This window comes from Narcine bancroftii, chromosome 7 (genome assembly GCF_036971445.1).
Source record: "Narcine bancroftii isolate sNarBan1 chromosome 7, sNarBan1.hap1, whole genome shotgun sequence".
Taxonomy (NCBI): domain Eukaryota; kingdom Metazoa; phylum Chordata; class Chondrichthyes; order Torpediniformes; family Narcinidae; genus Narcine; species Narcine bancroftii.
In genome coordinates, this window is record NC_091475.1 from 187,614,894 (window position 1) to 187,637,209 (window position 22,316).

At 43.5% G+C, this 22,316-nt stretch overlaps 1 protein-coding gene across 1 annotated transcript in view; it reads right to left on the reverse strand.

The window, feature by feature from the left end:
• Positions 1 to 22,316, reverse strand: part of foxo1a (forkhead box O1 a) — a 104,764-nt gene that overhangs the window by 10,671 nt on the left and 71,777 nt on the right. The window contains exon 2 of the mRNA XM_069891729.1: positions 205 to 1,555. Coding sequence (XP_069747830.1) covers positions 218 to 1,555 — 1,338 coding nt within the window. The 3' untranslated portion in view covers positions 205 to 217. The remainder of the gene's footprint in view (positions 1 to 204; positions 1,556 to 22,316) is intronic.

Below are 22,316 nucleotides of genomic sequence, written 5' to 3' on the forward strand. Positions count from 1 at the left end.
AGATACTACAATTTTTCTGGCAGGAATAGAAAAGTAAATTTGGTAGATTCCAATCATTTAAAGTTTCCTTCCCTTGAAATTACACTTTCCTTCCCCCAATGTCAGTTCCATACAGGCTAGACCTTCTAATTCAATTATTTGAGAAATTGGAGGTAATGTGACAAGGCAACAACATGCTGTTTTAGAACAAAATCTAATGCTTACCTCTCAGGAAAATTTAGCCAGAGACCCAGCTGTGTGTGGATGCTTTTGAACTGTTTGAATAACAGTCAAAATTAAAATCTAAAGTATCGCCATCCATAAGGTCATTACGAATAATGGAATCAACATCACAGTCCAGACTTTCAATGAACATATCATCCAAATCACTAGGGAGCTTCTCTTGGTTCATAGCAGCAAGATTCATCCTTCCATAGCCTCCATTACTATTAATAGAGTATGGATCCATTGGATTAAATTGCAAAGACATAGGCACATGCAACTGGCTTTTTGGGGCAGAGAGATGTCGGATGTTTGAAGGATGAGCCATGATGCTCACAGTATGAGGCACGATGTGGCCATTCATTGCAACCGAATGCTGGCTATGTACGGGATGTTGCTGGATGCTGGGGCTCATCAACTTGGTGTGAACTCCCTGGTTAGGATACGAGGACACTGTTGTGATCATCCTATCTTGACTACCCATTCGACTGTTCGCTTGTGATACCACAGTATCCACTTGTGGTAACATGTCAGCGTGCGGAGGCGAGTCAGAAGTTAGTAATTCTTTAAGAAGCCCTGACGGACAATTATACTGGGTAATCAGTCCAAAGTTTTGTTTTTTATCTTGAAAGGTCTGCATAGGAATTTGCTGCAGAGGGTTCATACTGCTTTGAGCATAGAGGCATTTTCTGTAATCTTGGGTCTGTGAACCAATGGCTGTGTTCTGGGGTGCAAAAGAGTAGCCAATGCTTTGCTGCAGTAGAGACACTGATGAAGGCTGGGTAGATGTTACCATTGATGAATTTGGGGACAAAAGATTCAAATTATCCAAAAGATCTTCCATTACATTTTCAGTCATAGAATTGTTCATCGAACTCGTCATCTCACTTAGACTTGGTAATGTCGAAGACATTTTACTGGAGCTACCAGAATAGACCAAGGGTGACATCTGATGAACTTCACTATCACCAATATCTTCTTGTTCTGGCATGATAGGAGACAACCTTCCACTTAATGTGCTAGCATTTGAACCAGTTCTCGTTCTGAAAGTGGTCCAAGCATCAAAGTCATCATTACTGTGAGAGTTCGGACTTCCAGGCCATTTTGAGAATGGTGTTCCGGGACTATCAGCATTGCTATCTTGACCCGTCTGAAGTGCTGCCTTTTTCTTAGCAGCTCTTCCCCTGCTTTTGGCAAACTTGCTATTGTTGTCCATAGATGCTGCTCTTCTTCTTGGAGATTTTCCACTCTTTCCCCCTTCTGGATTTAACATCCACCATGAACTCTTGCCAGTTCCTTCATTCTGTACTCTTACAAACTTGCTGTGCAGTGATAGATTATGGCGGATAGAGTTCTGCAAAAGAAAATACACATTGCTGAGTCAGAACTTCTGCTTCAATGCATTTCCACGTTCTAAGCATTTCTTTCCCAAGCAAAATCTAAATAGTTAGGATGTTGGGGGGCCGGAATGGGACTGAGTGAGGAAATTGTTTCCAAGTTAACCAAGGAGCCACTGGGCGCTTTGTTCATTCAGTTTTTTTTCCCCCACAGCCAACTAAATACATAGGAAAACAAACAAAATGGAAAGTCTGTGCTCAATTACATGAAAGGGCTGCGGGCACGCACAATAGATCTATGAAGGAGAAGACGGAGTGAATCTTAAGAGTAGAAACCACAGCAGGAGACCAGGCATTAGTTCAGGACTTAGAGGCTGCAGGCGCCTAACTTTGGGGAAAACCCAGCTTTGGAAATGGGAGCCCTGAGGATGCAGATAACGAGCAGGGCACCTGAAGGGCCTCGGACATTGACTTGGGGATTTCGGAACTGGAGTCGTGGAGGTGTGACAAATGCCTCAAGCTTAAGAGGTAGCAGCATCAGGTCAAACAATGTTTCAATAATATGGGGAGAAGGAGTTAAGTCATAAATTAGATCAGCCATGATCGTATTGAATGGTGGAGCAAGCTCGATGGGCCATTTTTGGCCTACTCCTGTTCCTACTTCCTATGTTCCTATGTTCCTATGTTCCTATGTCGTATTGCCATGATCGTATTGAATGGCGGAGCAGGCTCGATGGGCCATTTTTGGCCTACTCCTGTTCCTACTTCCTATGTTCCTAGTGCTGGATTGATGTACCACTGTGTGCCTTTAAAGGGCAAACAAAGGGAAACTTTTTGGGGCTGTACCTAACAATCAATGGAATCTTGATCATGTCATGAATACATGATTGCAAGACAACGACTTAGCTTTCCAAAACTTGTGTTGCAGGAGATATTTTGGAACAAAAACAATGGTGGCATTAAATTTCAATTAAAACAAAAGCAGTTAAACACAGGACTGACCCTTCAGCCCATGTTGTCAAACATGATGTCCAACATATTAGCAGAATATACAAGTGCAATAATTGTAACAAAACCTAATCTTGTTTGAATTAGGTGGGGTTTTTCCCCAAATTTAGACATAACGACACAGTAGCAGGCCCTTCCGGCCCATGAGCCAGTCCCCCAATTACACCCAATTGACCTACAACCCTGGTATCCAGACACGGGGAGTACATACAAACTCCTTGCAGACAATGCCAGATTCGAACACGAGTAGCTGGTGCTGTAAAAGCGTTGCACTAATCGCTACATTAACTGTGTCACCAGAGGTCAAACATTTTTCAACATTCTCCTTTATTGATTAAAAAATGAGCTGCCATGGTTAATAGATGCTAAAACCAGATCACAGAAAATGTTTTGACTCAACTTTTAGAATAAACTTTTACAAGGGCGACACGGTTAGTGTAGTGATTAGCGAAGTGTCTTGACAGCACCAACAATCAGGACTTGGGTTTGAATCCCGGGCTGTCTGTAAGGAGTTTGTACCTTCTCCCTGAGTTTGCGTGGGTTTTCCCTGGGGACTCTGTTCAAAACATATCAGGGTGTGGGTTAATTGGGTGTCAATTGGGCGGCACAGACTCGTGGGCCAAAATGGCCTGTCACTGTGCTGCATGTCTAAATTTAACTTAAATTTAATTTAAAGTGAAAAGTGAATTTGTGCAATCTGTTTCTCATCCCTCACTGAGCAGAGTGGTGTCATATCAACAATTATTGGAGAAGATGGTTGGATGACATGGGGAGATGTACTTGGAGAGAGATCAAAAGGTTCGCAGCAAGTTAGCATTAACTGTAATCAAAATCAAATCAATCAATTAATTAATTCAAATGCATTCATAGCCTTAAGCCTATTTATGTTTCAACTTTCATTATATATGCACAAATTTTTCAATGAATCCTAATTGTGAAAAAATGGATTCTGGCATAAACATAACATCCTTAAAATGATGATAGAATCCAGCAGAAAGATTTTTTTTTAAATAAGGCAATTTAGTGTATTAGCATTTGCCTTCTACCCAATGAAGAGGAAAATTGGAATGAGTGCAGCAGCAAGAAAGAAAGAAATCTGAAAATCAACTTGCTGCTCAAATGGTCAATGTAGAAGCCCAAAAACGTCCATTAATTTAGCTTGTAATAGAACGGTCCACAAATTACAACAATCTGCAAATCTTTGGACAATGCCTCAGATAGTATGTTTATTAAATACAATCTAATGTTTAATCAGCAAGTAAATACAGTAAAACCCCTGGTATCTGGCACCTATGGGCATTGATAGATGCCGGATAAGTGCATTTCCAGTTGCCTGAGATGGCGTGTTACATGACTGGCAAGGCATGCCAATTTTAAACTTCCATACTTTTTTTTACCATTTATTTTCCTTGATTTTTTTTGATGGTAGCTTGAGACTTATGGTTACTTGAATTCCAGATAAAAGGGGTTTTACTGTATTTAACTCTCTGCTAAATGCTTTTGATCACAACTTGTGTACATCACCATCTTGTTAATCTTTATTGCATCATTTTCCTTTCCTTTTTACTGATAAGTATTCAGAGTTGTACAAGTCTGGATATTTAAAATAAGTGACTGTTATTTTGAAAAGAACATTTTACACTGCTGGGATTATTTTTTTGTTCCACTGTTCACATAAACATTAGCAGTAGAACCAAAGACGTTAAACTCATCACTTACAGAATTAAATCCATGGAGGTCACAACATCATTGCCTTATCTATATGCAGTGGGTTGTTGCTGTTGATGGTTTGCATGGGCCTCCTTTCACTTTTTAGTTTAAAAAAAACAAATAAGACACCTACAGAGAAATCCTGGCTCACTCTGCAACTTTTGATCAATGGGCGAGATTTCAGATCACGCTTCCAGCTAACAGTACCGTCTCCTGATGCTGCCAAACAATAAAGTCTTTTTGTTCCGAACAGGAAAAGGGTTGCTGGGTTGCTACACAAATTCCTGTTTTTCGTGCAAAGCACAAACCATAAATGAAGCACTAATTTTACCAGCCTGGGAGGGAAAAATGATTACTTCTTAAAGTATGTCCTGCTGTTAATGATGTTGTGTCTGCTGGCAATTCCAGACAAATACAAATTGGAAAAAAAAAGATCTTGGCAACACAGATAGATTTTTTCACTTTTGCTCACCTCTCAAGACAATGCACTAAACCATGTTTCTACACAGTACACTGCCACACATGAATGACTTATTGCAAACAAGGATAGAACATAGAACACTACAGAACAGTAATCGGCCGTCGATGTTGTGCCGACCCATATAGTCCTTAAAAAAAAAGTATTAAACCCTCCCTACCCTGTAACCTTCTAACCTTCTTTCATCCGTGTGTCGAAGAGTCCCTTAAATCCCCTTAATGTTTCAGCCTCCACCACCATCCCTGGCACACTATTCCAAACTCTCTCTGTAAAAGAAAAACTTAACCCTGAGGTTTCCTCTAAATTTCCCTCCCGTTAATTACTACTCATGTCCTCTGGTGTTTGCTATTCCTGCCTTGGGAAACACCACCCTTCCTGTGTAAAAGGTACCGACACAGAATGGGGTGTGGGGGGGCCCATTCCCGTCCCAGCTTTTTTCTGGCAGCAGATGTGGTAACACCCCTGAAGTCCCGTCTGTGTAAAAGGTGAATCCAGCATTCCGGCACCAATGCAGGCAAAGATGTCTTTTGAAATATTTTTGGTGTGTTTACGGGGAAGCATTTAAAACTTGGTCAAAACATGCAAGTAGGACAACAGGAAAAATCTTTAATAATACTGTAATACCACGGCCCTGCTCTCTCCCGGTGGCCTGCAAATTATACAGAAGAGGTAAAAGGTAAAGTCGATCTTGCTGACAGCGAGTGGTTCACTAGAGAATACCTGACCGGCAGGCACTTTGGGGTTTAGCCCAGCTTGGATGTCTATGCATAAATGCAGAAGTCTGAAATGAGCAGTAGTTGAAATGGCTGGAGCTGGAGATGAAATGAGCTGTTGGTGAAATCGTGATGCATCCTCCACTAAATTCACTGTTTCATTAGGTGGGTGAAGTACTGATGTGTTGCTGGGAGGAGAATGAGATGATTTAATTCATAAGTACATAACTCATGGCTTCGGCAGGACAGATGTCGGGTGGTTGTCGGTCTTTCAAAATAGGGATTGATCATTCATGAATAAGATAAAACGTATGAATCAAAGGGTACTGAATCTGGAACTCTACAGAAGGAGGATATGAATGCTCAGTTAATGAATGTATTCAAGACAGTCACTGACTGACTTTCAGATATTAAGGGAGAGGAGATTAATCCCCACATTGATCACACTGCCCCCCTCTCAGCTGTCCCCAGGTGTCTCTAGTCACCTTGTGCTGTGAGAGAGCTGGTCTGTGGGTTTGTCCTCAGTTTGAACATTCTGAAGCCTGCCGCCCCGCTCCCCTCACAACAGCCCACCACCAGCCCCCAACAATAGATAGCAGTGATTACTAAAGGATTATTTAAGGTGGTATGTGAAAAGAAAGAAAATATTTGAAATCACCTGCTATAGATCAATACTTGCAGAAGATTTTCCCACGCTCTTTTATAAATTGTGCACGTTTTATTCCCGCTACAATTTTCCCACACTCTTCTATTAACTGTTGTGTTTAAATTAATGTTTGATTGCAAACCCTTGTGTTCAGACTCGGCTCTCAACACAAGAATGACCAGTGCATGGACCAACAGCGTCACTGTCAGCGTTACTCACCATTATCACCCTAATTTCCATTTTGTATACAAGTCTGGGGTATATTTTTGAGCCGTCAAATATGGTATGTTATACACGACACTAGACCCCGACACCGTTGAGTTGCACGTCCCGCCTCTTTTGCTCCCGACGTGCTGTTTAAAAAGATGCACAGGCCTGGCATAATGCCGGCTTTGTTTAGTTCAGCATAAGCGACAAAAGCCAGCTTAATGCCAGGTCTTTCTTACGACAATATCACTGAATTTATGTGTAAAAAAAACCCCACTATCAATTAATTAATGGGGGAAAACCTAGAATTTTCTTGATGGACATCATAAAAGAATTGAATGCACCATCAGAGCACAAATAGAAAGAAAAGGACCATATCTTTCAGGGAAATGCAGCAGGTTTGCGCCAATCTATATTATCTGCCACAGTGTAGGATCCTGTGCAAATATGGAACTCTTAGACTTACCGGTCGCTCTTTGCTCACAATTTCCTGACTGTGCTCTCTCTGAAATGATACTCCTCAAAATGTTGTAAAGTCCAACAACACAGATTGAAGATGTAGGAACTTCACCATACTTGTGTTCAAAAACATTCAAAGAATTTTTAAAAAATGGAATGGCTGAAGTTAAGAGGCAAGGTGGTAAAAATGTTCCCTCCCCAGCTATTAAACAGGCAGGAATTGTTATAGCTTACATTTCAGGTGATGGCATCAGTTCACACAAGGCTCCCTCTTGCAAAGCAGAGGATCAGGTCACCTTGGTCACATTAGATGAATCACAAGTTAACGACAATTGTAGGCTACCCAACATTTCAGAACCAAAATTATTCTAAACTGATGTAACAATTGGCTTGCAAGGATCAGAATTTATTGTCATGAACAAGTCATGAAAATTGGTGTTTTTGCAGTAACGAAAAGTGTAGGTGTTCATGTTACAACTATCTTATGTCATTACTGAAAATAAAGACAATTAAAATAGTAGAGCACAAAAGTCTTTGGCTCAATGATTATTCAGGAATCTGATGGCAGTGGGGAAGAAACTGTCCTTGTGTGGCTGTCTTTAGGCGAACTAGTATACACTAAAGATACACTAAACATTTAGGATACACTAAAGATAAGCATTATCATTTGCATATTGGACAAAAGCAGCTTGTGAAGTATTGATTGCAGATCTTGTTTCAAGGCCACATTCTATGTGCAGTTCCAGTGAATTTTGTTTAGACGATCGACACTATCCGTAATCACCATGACCATCTTTTGGGCAAGGAACACAAACTTTAGGCCTTGCATATCCTTCATTAATAAACTTCAACAAGTTCAAACTTTTCAAAAACAACATTCTTGGTCCTGAATAGTAGCCCTTCTTTGTTCTTCATTCAACTATGCCAGCAGAACCTTGACATCCTGACACAAATGGGTGCATATGGTGCACGCCAGCATGTGTGCATTCTACCTCGTGCCATGTCTGAAGTTTTCATGAAAGTTAAGCAGTCTATGCGCTTCTGACAATAATATTACGGTGAAGTTAAGCACACCCCCACACCCCCCCCATACCTTCTGGCAAATTGCTAATCTCCACAGTGCTAAATCCTAGGGATAATTCTAATATGGTTCTCCATGGTGTTCAGTCTCTCACAACCTCCAAATTCAATAAAAACTCCACATTTATAATAAATTTATACTGTCAAGAAACACAAGATGGTCAAAAATATTCTAAATCAGTGGTTCTCAGCCTTTTACTTTCCACTCATACACCACTTTAAGTATTCCCTATGACATAGGTGCTTTGTGATTAGCCAGGGATTGCTTAAGGTGGTATGTGAGTGGAAAGAAAAAGGTTGAGAACCACGGAGCTAAATGATGATATGTTTATTGTGTTCCTTGAAAGCAAGTTTAAACAAAGCATCCCAGTGACCATTATCCATCACCCCAAATATTGTGTCATTTATTCCCCATCGACTACAAAGTGCTGCAGTTAAACCCAATTTTGTCCTGACATGCCTAGGTAAGATAATTGAAAACCCACCAAAGTTTTGTAGAAAAAAAGAACATTTTGTAATAATAAAGTGAAAGCTGTTTTGCTCACATGTCCTTCGGTTAAGGTTATCATAGGGCCTTAAAGTTGGTGAAGTATTTCTGTAATTAAAAAAAATGTACAAAATGCAACCAATGAGCATTCATTAGCCTGCTAATCCCATACCTTTCAAAAACAAGTCGCAAGTCTTTTCGTTTGTTACCTCACAAACAGAACCCAAGGATAGTGTGTCAAATGCCAGAAGCAGGAGAAGTAAGAGGAGTTCTAGAGCAGGGTCCAGAGCTTCAAGTTCTGAATCTACACATCTAAAGACTCAGGCAGACGTGGCAGCTCAGAGTGGAAAAAGCAAGGATTCAAATTAAATTGGAATGGGAAGAGCTGATAAGAATAACACGGGTGCAGCTACGGAGAGAAGAGGAGCAGATGCGGATGGAAAAGGAGCTACAGGAGCTGCAGCTAAGAATGGAGGTAGCGCAGCTAAAAATGTGAAAGGAGCTACTGGAACTGGACAAAGAATTGTGTTGATTGAGCCAGGTCAAAGGCAATAGAAGGCTCAGAGGTATCTGGTACTTGAAATAAATGATCTAAAGCATCACGTTTTGAAGAGGGACAACAGAAAAAGAAAATATTTGATACCAAGACTGAGCCAGTGCTACGGTCACAAGATGTGCTTGATCCTGAGCTAGTCAGGTTAAGGCACCGTGCTGAGTCTCAAACCCCAATAATGACCCAGTGGACAGAGATGTGAGCCTAATAACATCTTTTGTAGTGTCATAGCACCTGCCTCCAGCAGGTAATAGAAATCTGGGTGAACAAAGGAACTTACGGCCAGGTATGACAAGGCGAGACGAATTGGCGGCATCATTAATTCAGTTACAGAATCTCTCTTCTCTGACCATGAGAAAGATTCCAATTTTTGATGGAGACCCGCTTGAATACCAAACATTCAAGAAAAGCTTTGAACACTGTATTGAAATTAAATGTCAAAGCTCGGAGGATTGTTTATATTACTTGCAGCAGTTCATGAGTGGACAACCACAAGATCTTGTAAAGAGTTGCCAATATGTGGCTCCAAATGAAGGATTCAAACAGGCCAATTTGTTATTAAAAAAGCACTTTGGCAACAAGTATAAAATTTCTACATCTTATGGACAGAAGAGTCTTTCATGGTCATCAATAAGACCAGATGACACAAAGGGTTTACAAGTTTACACCTTCTTTCTAAGAGGACGTTGCAGCTTCATAATGGAGATTGGTCATCTTCAAAAGCTTGACATACCTAATAACATGCTAATCATTGTAAATAAGTTACCCGACCAAATGAAAGAACTATAGAGGTCAAGTTGTTGAAAACCAGAAAAAATGTGATGAAATGGTTACTTTTAAGAATATGGTGGAGTTTATTGAAGGGAAAGTAGACATTGCCATACATCAGCATATGAAATTATCAAAGATACTCAAACAGCAAGTAAAAGAAGTTGAGAAGTCTAAATCGTAACCATAATCAGGGAAGATTGGTGAGAACTTCATCAGTACCAGAGCACCACAGGGCTGTGTTCTTAGCCCCCTGCTCTACTCACCTTACACCTACAACTGCATAGCTCAGTATGACAATAACACCATTGACAAATTTGACGACGATACCACGGAAGTGGGTTGTACAAAGGAAAGGGATGAGTCAGTATACAGGATGGAGATGGAAAATTTGGCATCATGAAGAAAGCACATCAGCACCTCTACTTCCTCAGGAGTTTGCAGAAGTTTGGTACGACACCAAACTTCTACAGATATGTGTTGGAAAGTGTGCTGACTGACTGCATCACGGTCTGGTATTGGAATGTCAATACCCCTGAGCAAAAAGCCCAGGATGTTACAGGCAAAACCCTCCCCACTATTGAGTCTCTTCTCTTTGGCTTGTCTTCGCAGACGAAGATTTATGGAGGGATAATGTCCACGTCAGCTGCAGGCTCGTTTGTGGCTGACAAGTCCGATGTGGGACAGGCAGACACGGTTGCAGCGGTTGCAAGGGAAAATTGGTTGGTTGGGGTTGGGTGTTGGGTTTTTCCTCCTTTGTCTTTTGTCAGTGAGGTGGGCTCTGCGGTCTTCTTCAAAGGAGGTTGCTGCCCGCCGAACTGTGAGGCGCCAAGATGCACAGTTTGAGGCGTTATCAGCCCACTGGTGGTGGTCAATGTGGCAGGCACCAAGAGATTTCTTTAGGCAGTCCTTGTACCTCTTCTTTGGTGCACCTCTGTCACGGTGGCCAGTGGAGACCTTGCCATATAACACGATCTTGGGAAGGCGATGGTCCTCCATTCTGGAGACGTGACCTACCCAGCGCAGTTGGATCTTCAACAGCGTGGATTCGATGCTGTCGGCCTCTGCCATCTCGATTACTTCGATGTTAGGGATGAAGTCGCTCCAATGAATGTTGAGGATGGAGCGGAGACAATGCAGGTGGAAGCATTCTAGGAGCCGTAGGTGATGCCAGTAGAGGACCCATGATTCGGAGCCGAACAGGTGTGTGGGTATGACAACGGCTCTGTATACGCTAATCTTTGTGAGATTTTTCAGTTGGTTGTTTTTCCAGACTCTTTTGTGTAGTCTTCCAAAGGCGCTATTTGCCTTGGCGAGTCTGTTGTCTATCTCATTGTCGATCCTTGCATCTGATGAAATGGTGCAGCCGAGATAGGTAAACTGGTTGACCGTTTTGAGTTTTGTGATCTACAGGAACACCACCATCAGAGGGCAGCAGCCATCATCAAAGACCCACACCACCCTGCACATGCTCGGTTCTTGCTGATGCCATCAGGAAAGAGATATAGGTGCCACAAGACTCGGACCACCAGGTTCAGGAACAGCTGAAACCTCTCTTCCATCAGAACTCCTCAACAACAAACTCAATTGGGGACTAATTTAAGGACTCTCACTTGTGGAGTTTATTGCTTTTCTTTGCTCTCCCTCTATTGCACAATTTGTTTACATTTATTCATTATCTGTTTACAGTTCTTTAGATCGTTTACATGTTCACCCTTTGTACAGTTTATGTTTTGCACTACCAAGAAGTGATAATTTTGCTGCATCATACATGTCATGTATGTACCCTGACAATAAATCTGAAAAAAATCTGAAATCAACCAAAATTTTTTTTTTAAATGTACATTTGCTACCATTCTGGCAGTGGCAAATAAAGAAATTAAGGAAAATGAACATTTGCTTTTGTGAAGAAATGTTTGTCCTGTAGTGATAAGTATGATTTGCAAAAGTGTGCACAGATGGAAAAGAAAATGCACAGTGAGAAAAATCACTTTTTTGAAGGAAAATGGAGTATGTTTTGGCTGTCTGTGTAAAGGACACATCAGCAAAAATTGCAAGAAGTGATTCAGCTGCAACATATGTGGTCAAAGATATCTCAAAATGTTACATACCTTCAAGGAAAGGAAGAATACAGAAAAGGAAGAAAACAAGAAAAGAAGCAATTGGAAACAGTGCAGTGGTCTCTGTATTGTCAAATGGTCTTAAGGAGGCCGGTGAAATTAACTGCAAATTGTGCAGGTCCAGGCCAAGAAAGGAAGTGCAATAGTACATTCCTATGCATTTCATGACCCAGGAATCATTTGTGTTATTTTGTACTGTGGGGGCGAATGAATAAGCTTCAAAAAAGTACAAAAATTCTATTAAGAATTATAGATCAAGTTAAATACATTGAAACCAGCCTAGAGATTGCTGGACTGGATAGCAATGATTTTTCTGAACTTCCAGGCGACTAGGCCTGTGCATAAAGGAGGCATTCTGCATCAAAACAACATTGAACTATGAATGCATTTGAAAAATGTTCGTTTACGGGAAATCTACTCGGAGATTGAGTTGTTGATTGGTTCAGATGTACCAAAAGGCCTGGAACTACTTGATATGAATAAAGAATGTGGGAGATGGACCTTACACTGTCAAAACTATGCTTGGTTGGACGATTAATGGACCATTAGGAGGAAGAAGATATTAAAAAATCAATCAGCTACAAGTGTTGACAAGATATCGATTGTTAAGCTTGATAAGCTGTGGGACCAGCAGTTCAAAATTGACTTCCCTGAGTGCATCAGGGACAACTAAATCTTCAAAAGAAGATCAGCATTTCTTCGAATCGGTGTCAAAATCTGCCAAGATGTTTAAGCATTATTGCATTGGATACCTATGAAGAAAATGGAAATCTGCATACATGATAATAGAAATGTTAACTGGCAACGTACACTGAATTTAAAGAGAAGATTCTTCCTTTCATTTAGACTATACCAATTGTGTGCCCGATATGATATCCAAACGATATGCAAAGAAAGTATCAAATAATATTTTGGAATGTAGTGATGGCACAAAAAAATGGTGCTTACACCATGGAGTTTTGTATCCACAGAAGAAAACACTTAAAGTGGTGGTTGATTGTGAAGCAACCTTTTGGGGAGCTTCACTAAATTCTCAACTCTTACAGGGTGCAGTCTTGACCAGTACATTGATAGGAGTCTTAACTAGATTCCGTAAAGAAGCTGTCGTCATTACTGCAGACATTGAATCAATGTTCCACCAGGTGAAAGTATCGAATGAAGACCATGACTTGTTACAATGGCTTTGGTGGCCTGATGGAGACTACAGTCAGAACATGGTGGAATACAAAATGACAGGGCATCTATTTGGAGCAACTTCATCATCAAGTTGTGTGAATTTTGCCCTTAGGACGTGTGCCAAGGACAATATGGAACAATTTAGCTCTCAAGCTAAGCACCATCAGGAATCAGGAATAACTTCTATGTGGATGACTGTTACTTCTGAAGCTGCAATAAAAGAAGCAGTAGTTCTTCATCATGAATTAAAGGTGACCAGTTTCAAAGAAAACTTTCTTCTTACCAAATGGACAAGTTGCCAGATATTGGCTGCCATATCTGGAAGAGAGAGGTCAAAAGAAGTGAAGAATTTGGACTTCGACCACGACAAAATCCCTGTGACGAGGGTGCTTTGTGTGTTCAGAGTGGCTTCCTTAAGTTCAAAATCATTTTGAAGGACTAACCTCTCACAAGAAGGGTGGGGGGGGGGGGTCCCTATCAACAGTCAGTTTGATACATGATCCTCTAAAAATATTGGGACCAGTTGTCCTGACTGCCAAGAAGATCTTGCAAGATTTGTGAAGGATGAAGATTGCTTGTGATGATGAGAAACCAGAATCCATTGTACAGAAATAGACATGTTGAATACAGGATCTTCAGAAGCTTCAAACCCACAAATTTTGGAACTGCAATATCAGCTCAATTGCTTCATTTTGCAGATGCATGTGAAAACAGTTATAGAACTGTCAGTCACCCATTATGATACCATGATTGCAAGAATCAGGTACATTGTGGATTTCCAATGGGAAAGACCACAGTGGCTCCATTGAAACCAGTCACTCTTTCACGAATGGAGTTGACGACTCCTACCATCGTAAGCAGAATCGACACAATGTTGAAAAAACAGTTACAGATGAAACTTACAGACTCCATATCTTGGACTGATAGCACCTCTGTGCTCAAATACATAGACAATAAAACCAAAAGGTTTTGAACTTTTGTGGCTAACAGAATCACTGAAATTGACAAAGTCTCACATCCAATACAGTGGAGATATGTTAACACAGTTAATAATCCTGCCAGTCTGGCTCCTTGAGGTTTGAAATTCAAGACTTTTCTGAAGAATGACATGTGGGTGTCAGGATCTTGATTTCTTCTACAGCCTCAAAAGGAGTGGCCTCAAAATCCTGATAAATTAAAAGAAATTTTAGCAGAAGATCCTGAAATCAAAAGCAAGACTGCAAATGCTGTTCAAATAATGTCTGAACAAGTTGATACAGTTAGTCATTTAATCCATTACTTCTCATCCTGGAATTGTTTGAAAAAGATTACAGCATGGAAATGTCGCAGGTGGAAACGGGTGCAATTTATATCGAACTTGTTCTGGAAAAGATGAGTGAAAGAATATCTTTCACTGTTGCAAGAGCAACATAAATTGTTTAAGGTCAGACACAATTTCACGACTGGACACATTGTGATTATCATAGACCATTCAGAGCCTTGAAATTCCTGGTTGAAGGGAAGATTGTTGTTACGATCCAGGACAAAAAAAGGTCTTGTACATCAAGTTTGGATTAAGATTAAAACTGGCTATCTGAATAGACCCATTACCAAAATTTGTCTTTTATAAAATCTGCCTTTTATAAGAAGCAGAAAGCGTTGATAATTAACTTTTGATATTTAACCAATATGTACCACTGTTTGTGCCTATCGCCGCCAGAAATAGGCACTATTGTACCACAGACAGAGACTTCATCAAGGCGGAGGTGCAGCGATTCCTGGCGGAAGTTGTCATAGAGCCCAGTAATAGCCCTCGGAGAGCCCAAGTCCTGGTTGTCAAAGGGGGAAATAAGCCGAGGATGCCCGTGGATTACAGCCAGACCATTAACCTGTACACCCAGCTGGATGCCTATCCCTACCGAGGATCGCCAACCTGGTCAATGAGATAGCCCACTACCGGGTTTTCTCCACAATTGACTTGAAGTCGGCGTATCCCCAAATTCCCATCCACCCGAAAGACAAGCCCTACGCTGCCTTTGAGGCGGACGGGCGTCTGTACCAGTTCCGCCAAGTTCCCTTTGGGGTCACGAACGGGGTCTCCGTTTTCCAGCGGGAGATGGATCGCATGGTAGACCAGCACAAGCTGAAGGCGACTTTCCCGTATCTGGATAACGCCACTATCTGTGGCCGTGACCAGCAGGACCACGATGCTAACCTGGAGAAATTCCTCTGTACGGCTGGGGAGCTGAACCTCACTTACAACAAGCAGAAATGTATGTTTAGCACCATCCGCCTCACCATCCTGGGGCACTTCATGGCCCATGGAGTCGTCAGCTCAGATCCAGAAAGGATGTGCCCATTAATGGAGTTACCCCTCCCCCCCACAGTAAAGGCCCTCCGCAGGTCTCTTGGCCTGTTCTCTTATTACTTGCAGTGGGCCCCTCGCTTCTCGTACAAGGTCTGCCCACTGGCCCAAGCTACAACTTTTCCCCTCCCACCCGAGGCGCAGGCAACCTTCATCCGCATCAGGCAAGACATCGCGGATGCCATGATGCAGGCTGTGGATGAGGACTCCCCCTTCCAGATGGAGAGAGATGCCTCTGAGGTAGCCCTCACCGCTACCCTCAACCAAGAGGGACGCCCTATCGCTTTCTTCTCCAGGACCCTCCACGGCTCCAAGCTAGGGCATTCCACCATTGAAAAGGAGGCCCAGGCGATTGTGGAAGCGGTCCACCACTGGCACCACTACCTGGCCGGCAGGAGATTCACCCTCCTCATGGACCAGCGGGCCGTGGCATTCATGTTTAACACTACCCACAAGAGGAAGACCAAGAACAACAAGATCCTGCGCTGGAGAGTCGAGCTGGCAACTTACACTACGACATCCAGTACCACCCCAGGAAGTTTAACAACTCCCCCGATGCCCTCTCTCGTACCTGCGCGTCGATGCATGATGACAGGCTGCAGGCATTGCACAAGTCCTTCTGCCATCCGGGTGTCACCAGGTTGTACCACTTCATTAAGTCCCAGAACCTGCATTACACCATCAGCGACATGACCGAGGCCTGTCGGGTCTGCACAGAGTGTAAACCCCGTTTCTTCTGCCCGCCTGCTACTCGGCTTTTCGTGCATCTCTGCATGACCTCAAAGGGCCCCTGCCTTCCACAAACCAAAACGTCTACTTCTTCACGGTAGTGGACGAGTGCTCATGCTTCTCTTTCGCTATCCTTTGCCCAAACACCTCTACTGCCAACGTCATCAGGACCCTGGGGCTACCCCGCCTTCATCCACAGCGACTGGGGGTCTAGTTTCATGAGTGACGAGCTGCGCCAGTACCTGACGGCGAGGGGAGTCGCATGTTGAGCTATAACCCGAGAGGCAATGGGCAAGTGGAAGGCGAAAATGGGGTGGTCTGGAAGGCAGTGCTCCTGGCTCTCAGGTCAAAAGGGTGGGATGTGGAGTACCGGCAGGACGCCCTACCCGAGGTGCCCCATGCCATTCAGTCGCTGCTGTGCACGGCTACCGACAACACCCCTCATGAACATCTGTTCTCATTCTCCAGGAAGTCGGCGACTGGAATGTCTCTCCCAGTATGACTCATGTCTCCAGGACCGGTGTTTCTGTGTAAGCACGTATGGACACTCAAGGCTCAAGCCCTGGTCCTCCTACATGCAAACCACAACTACGCCTACGTTAGGTTTGGCAGTGGCAGAGAAGACACCGTCTTCCGGAGACCTGGCACTAGCAGGAGCATGCACCACACCATGCCATCCTTCAGCCCAGGACGACACTGACCCAGCAAACATCCCTGTCCCCAGGTAGCTATGGGGCATGCAGGACCTCCTTGACTACCAGGGGCCTGATACAGCCCGGGGAAATGAACCTGCCCCTCCCACCCATCCAATATTACCCTCATACGTCGACCCCAGCCACACCTCTGCGCGGCACCACACCAGTCACACAGACCCCTGCCGCCAGCTCCCCCATTTCCCCTCTGACCAGTTACCAGGAGCCAGCCCTACGACGATCACAGAAATCCTGGCGGCCGCCAGACCGTCTCAACCTGTAAATATTGTATGTGTATAGGGGGTAAGATTCCTTGTTACTGCACGAACCCCCCCCCCCCCCGCCCCGGGACAATTTTAAAGAAAGGGGTGAATGTGGTGGAACACCACCGGCCTACTGCAGGGGGCAACCTCTGTATCTTCAGGAGTGTAAGGGGACAGGACAACACCTGGCCGGCTGTCAATCAGTCAGCCTGAAGGGATCAAGCCCCACCCAGTCAGGTGTCAATCACCCTCCAGGATATAAGCCTGTGCCGGCCTCCCGAGGCCTCACTCAAAGTTGCTGCAGCCACAGCCAGCCTGGCTCTGTGGAAGTCTTTGTGGATTAAAGCCTGTTGTACAGTCTTTACCTTGTGTGTGTCTGATTCCGGCTAACAGCACACCACAATCTGTCTAATCATCTGATGCTTAATCTGATTATCACATTAATTGATTATGGAGACAAGTTTAGGCAAAGTTCTAGCACTTGTATTTTGCTAAGAAAACTTGAATGAAATGCAGGACACCAACAGATATTCAATTCCAGCCAATGAGTAGAAAGAACATATTTTTGGAATCACAAATCCAAAGGAACATCAGCCAAATAACTGCGCACAGTTTCATAACTCACTGATCAGGGCTTCAAAAGTGGGAACTTTTCACTAATGCAGAAATAAGATTGCAATAATATAGCATGTTTTCAAAATCCTACACTTGCGATCAATATGCAAGATACCAGTGATACAAGGGGTGCTGAATGCAGCAGACAAGCTGATAAGGCAAAGAGTGGGAGGTTGATTTAAATGTGCAGACTTTTCCACAAGATAACACAGTGACAACATACATTGCTGGGTTGGGCCAATACTAAGGAAATGTGACCCAGTGATAGATCAACCCAGAAATTGCTGAAAAAGAAAATGATGGATTTATGGCATTTTTCATTTACACCATGTGCAACTAAAGGGCACCACACAAATTGCTCAAGGTTAGGACTGCTCTATTATTAACTGTCGAAGTGGAAAAACTCCATCACTGCGTGCTTTCTGACTAGGTCGTGAAAACATTGAATTAGCTGTTATTATTATCCAATCACTGGCTGTTGGCAGTGCCATCAAGGCGAGCATATAATGCCCATTAAAATTGCCCCACCGATAATGCAGGTGATTTGCCTCTTTAAACGGAGGCAATACTAGGTGTGATTCTTCCTCAGTGCTAACAGTTAAAATGCTCAAATTTCAGACACCGCTCTAAATTTAGGGTGAAAAGAGAACGGTTTAGAGGAAACATTGGGGGGCACCACTCAGAGAAGATGGGAGTGTGGAATGAGCTGCCATTTGCTGTGGTAAATGTGGGCTTAAAGTTTTAAGAATAAATTGGATGGATAAATGGATGGGAGAGGTCTGGAGAGTTAAAGACTGGGTGCAGGTCAATGGGACTAGTGGAATAATATTTTGGCACAGACTAGAAGGGCCGAATAGCCTCTTTTCTGTGCTGTAGTGTTCTTTGGTTCTATGCATGCAACATGGAGGGGAAACCCAACAGGGGATGATGTTCATATGTACCTGATCTCCTTGCTATTAGGAGGAGGTTATATTTACAGGCTCAAATACTGCAATCAAAATTGACCTCGAGAGCTAAATGCTTCTTGTAAATGGTATGCATTCTAAGCATGCCCCACCAGTGGTGTTGGAGAGAGTGAATTGTTAATGTGCTGGCTAAATCAATAATCAGGCAGGCTGCTGTGAGCCAAAATTTTTAATTTAAATTTAAAATTAAATTTAGACATGCACCCTGCTAGAAGACCATTTCGTGCTGTTCAATTTACATGCAATTAACCTGGTATGTTTCGAATGGTGGGAAGAAACTGGAGCCCCTGGGGAAATCCCACGCAGACATGAGGAGAACGTACAAACACCTTAGACAGCGTGGGATTCGAACCCAAGTCCTGATCACTGGCCCCGTAAAGGCATTGCACTAACCACTACGCCCACTGTCTTCTTCTTCTTTGGCTTGGCTTCGCGGACGAAGATTTATGGAGGGGGTAAAAAGTCCACGTCAGCTGCAGGCTCGTTTGTGGCTGACCAGTCCGATGCGGGACAGGCAGACACGATTGCAGCGGTTGCAAGGGAAAATTGGTTGGTTGGGGTTGGGTGTTGGGTTTTTCCTCCTTTGCCTTTTGTCAGTGAGGTTGGCTCTGCGGTCTTCTTCAAAGGAGGCTGCTGCCCGCCAAACTGTGAGGCGCCAAGATGCACGGTTTGAGGCGTTATCAGCCCACTGGCGGTGGTCAATGTGGCAGGCACCAAGAGATTTCTTTAGGCAGTCCTTGTACCTTTTCTTTGGTGCACCTCTGTCACGGTGGCCAGTGGAGAGCTCGCCATATAATACGATCTTGGGAAGGCGATGGTCCTCCATTCTGGAGACGTGACCCATCCAGCGCAGCTGGATCATCAGCAGCGTGGACTCGATGTACCACCCTATGAACTGAGCTGGTATCATCTACAAGTTGCAAGTATGTGAACTATATTCCATCACACACCTGACCTGTAACTTTTAGCAAGATTTAAAAAAGTGTTTTAGGGACTAGGGAGAGACAATGATCACAAAATAATATACAATCAATTAAGATTCTTGACAACCAGGAGAGCCAAAGGTTCATGCAGTAGATTCAATCATTGTACTCAGGTGGTTAGACATCTGCTTGTTGGAAGTTGTCTAGCTTGTATGTGGCCTCAATATGTCTTTGTAAACTTCACTCTGTCTGAATGTTCTTCATCTAAAAGTTAGAGGGAAATGAAGCAGGTGAAGATGATAACCTTAAGATCGTCTAGAACACACATGTCAAACTCTGGTCCGCGGGCCAAATTTGGCCCGCGATATAATTATATTTGACCCGCAAGATCATTTCAAAAATGTATTAGAGGTGGCCCGCCCTGCAGCGAGAGCCGATGCTGTTTTTTGGTAATGTCACCCCCACCATCCTTCCCCTTCATTGCACATCCTTCCCCATTGTAACACGAGAAATTGTAACACGAGAAGTCTGTCGATGTCATCAGCCGGCAAGCCGGTTGGAAGGCTCCCCGCACAACCAGTCACTTCTCCGCGGTCGAGCGGTGCGGCGGATGGGCGAGCGCCTGTGATTTCCTGTTGGCGCGATGGGCATGGCAGGCTGCACATGGCCCCCGGGCAGCGCGAGCCCCGTGCGACTGGCACCGGACGGCCCTTCCACAGCGCGAGCGCACTTCTCCCGGTCACCACGGCCTTCAGCGCTTGCACCCGTGCGGACCCCAGGGACGGCTGGTTCGGCCCTGCACGTAAAGACAGAGATGGTGGCTGTCCGCAAAGGCTGATCGGCAGCGCGCTGGGCCTGAGTGGGTGGGTAAGCAGGGGTGGGCAGAGGGTGTAGGTGAGGAGTAATGGGCAGGGGAAGTTATGGTGGTGCGAGGGGCAGTTAGAGGGAGGGATGAGTAGAAGGAGGGGTGGATAGGGAAGAGGTAAAAGGGGAGGGGCAGGGTGAGTAGGGGAGGGGTGATTAGAGGGTGAGAGATGGGTAGAGGGAGGAACAGGTTGAGGGGAGAGGCAGTAGAGGGGCATGTATAGGATGGGGTGGGTAGAGGCAGAGCGAGTGGAGTGAGGGTGAGTAGAGGTTGGGTAAAGGACTGGTCAGGTAGAGGGATGGTGGGTCGAGGGTGAATAGAGGCCTAGAGCCTGAGGAGTGAGCAGGAAATACTGAGTCCAGATGCAGGCCAAAATGGACACAGCCTGTGAATGCTGACTACATCTCCACAGGGACCAAATAGGTTTCCCTCAGGTCAAGCAAAGGGTGAACTTGAGCTACCTACTCCTGACCTGTAACATTATCCTCCTAAAGTTATATCCTAAAGTTTAACATTACATATGTTGAAAGAAGAGAAAACATGCAGATGTTGTTGAAAATTTTCAATAAATATTTAGTTCGGTCCTCGACTTAGTCCAAGTTTTTAATTTTGGCCCTCCGTGAATTTGAGTAACAGAAGCTTGGTTCTGTTACTGAGATGATGAACCTCCAATAATTTCAAGCATCTTCTTTTGAAAGACACAGCTCCAAATAGTTTAGACTTTACCATTATATTTTCATCGTCATCAATGAACACTTAATTAAAAGATACATTAGTGTCAAAAGAGTCAACTCTTACCACTCTTACCAATGGAACTAAGTTCTTGGCAATCTTTGCATGAGGCTTCAATGGCCAGTACTCCTGGCAGAAATTATTGGCTGCTTCAAAACATGACTGACAAATCCCATCACAGCTGCTTATTGAGAGTAGACTGGTATGGCATCAAATGGTCTGATTAAATATGCCATATGTCTTTCAAGACAAGATTTGGTTAGAGATAGTCAAGGGGAGGGAGGAGAGGTCATGAATGGATTAAATCTGAGTTAATGACAATTTTAAACTGCAGAATTTGTGGCAGGATGAGATACCAGCATATGGTGAAGTTTCCACTGGGCTAGAGCTTTCACAAATCAAGATCAAGGAACCCCAATCTGAATATCATTTGGGTTGTCAAATGTGTTCATAAAACTTGTGTTCAGTATTAGGGTAGAAATAAGAGATTCTCTGGGTAGAATCCGACTTACAACAGTAGTACTCAGTCAGAACAAACCTGCAAACTGTACAAGGAAGACCATGCTTTCGGAGGAAGAATTCATGGAAATCCAAGCCAGAAGCCATAGGGATATTCCAAAGTCACAAAGAATCATGTTTGCATCCAGTATCGCATAGAAAAATGTCATCAATGAATGATGTAAGAAAAATAGGTCATGCATGTGAGGTAGGGAAAAATTAGACTGCTGTGTAGCTTCCATAGGTCAGCACAACATAGTGGGCTGAAGGGCCGGTACTGTGTTGTAATGCTCTATGATCCATGATCTGTTTATATTGTTTTACATATGAAAAGAATGATCAGATCTTTCTTTCCCCATTTTCTCATGATATGCTGCTTAAGAAATTAAGCAGCTTAAAAAATAAATGGCAGAGAGCGCACCAACAGGCCCATCAAATCCACACAGACTGTCAAGGACCTTTTAGATGACCTTTTTTTAAAAATTTCCTCTATATTTCCATTCAACTCTACTCTGCCCTCATGCATGCACAACAGTAAAAGTAATTGGAAATCCTAATCAACCCGAGAATCTCCACATCTTTGGGATACAGGACGAAATTGGAGTACCAGGAGGAAATCCGTGCAGAAAATGTCCCAACTCCACACCATTAGCACCAAAAGTCAGGATTGAACTCCAGTCATTGGAGATGTGAAGCTGTAGCCTGACTCGTTGCACCACTTTCCTGTCCATTTCTATTCCAGGTCAC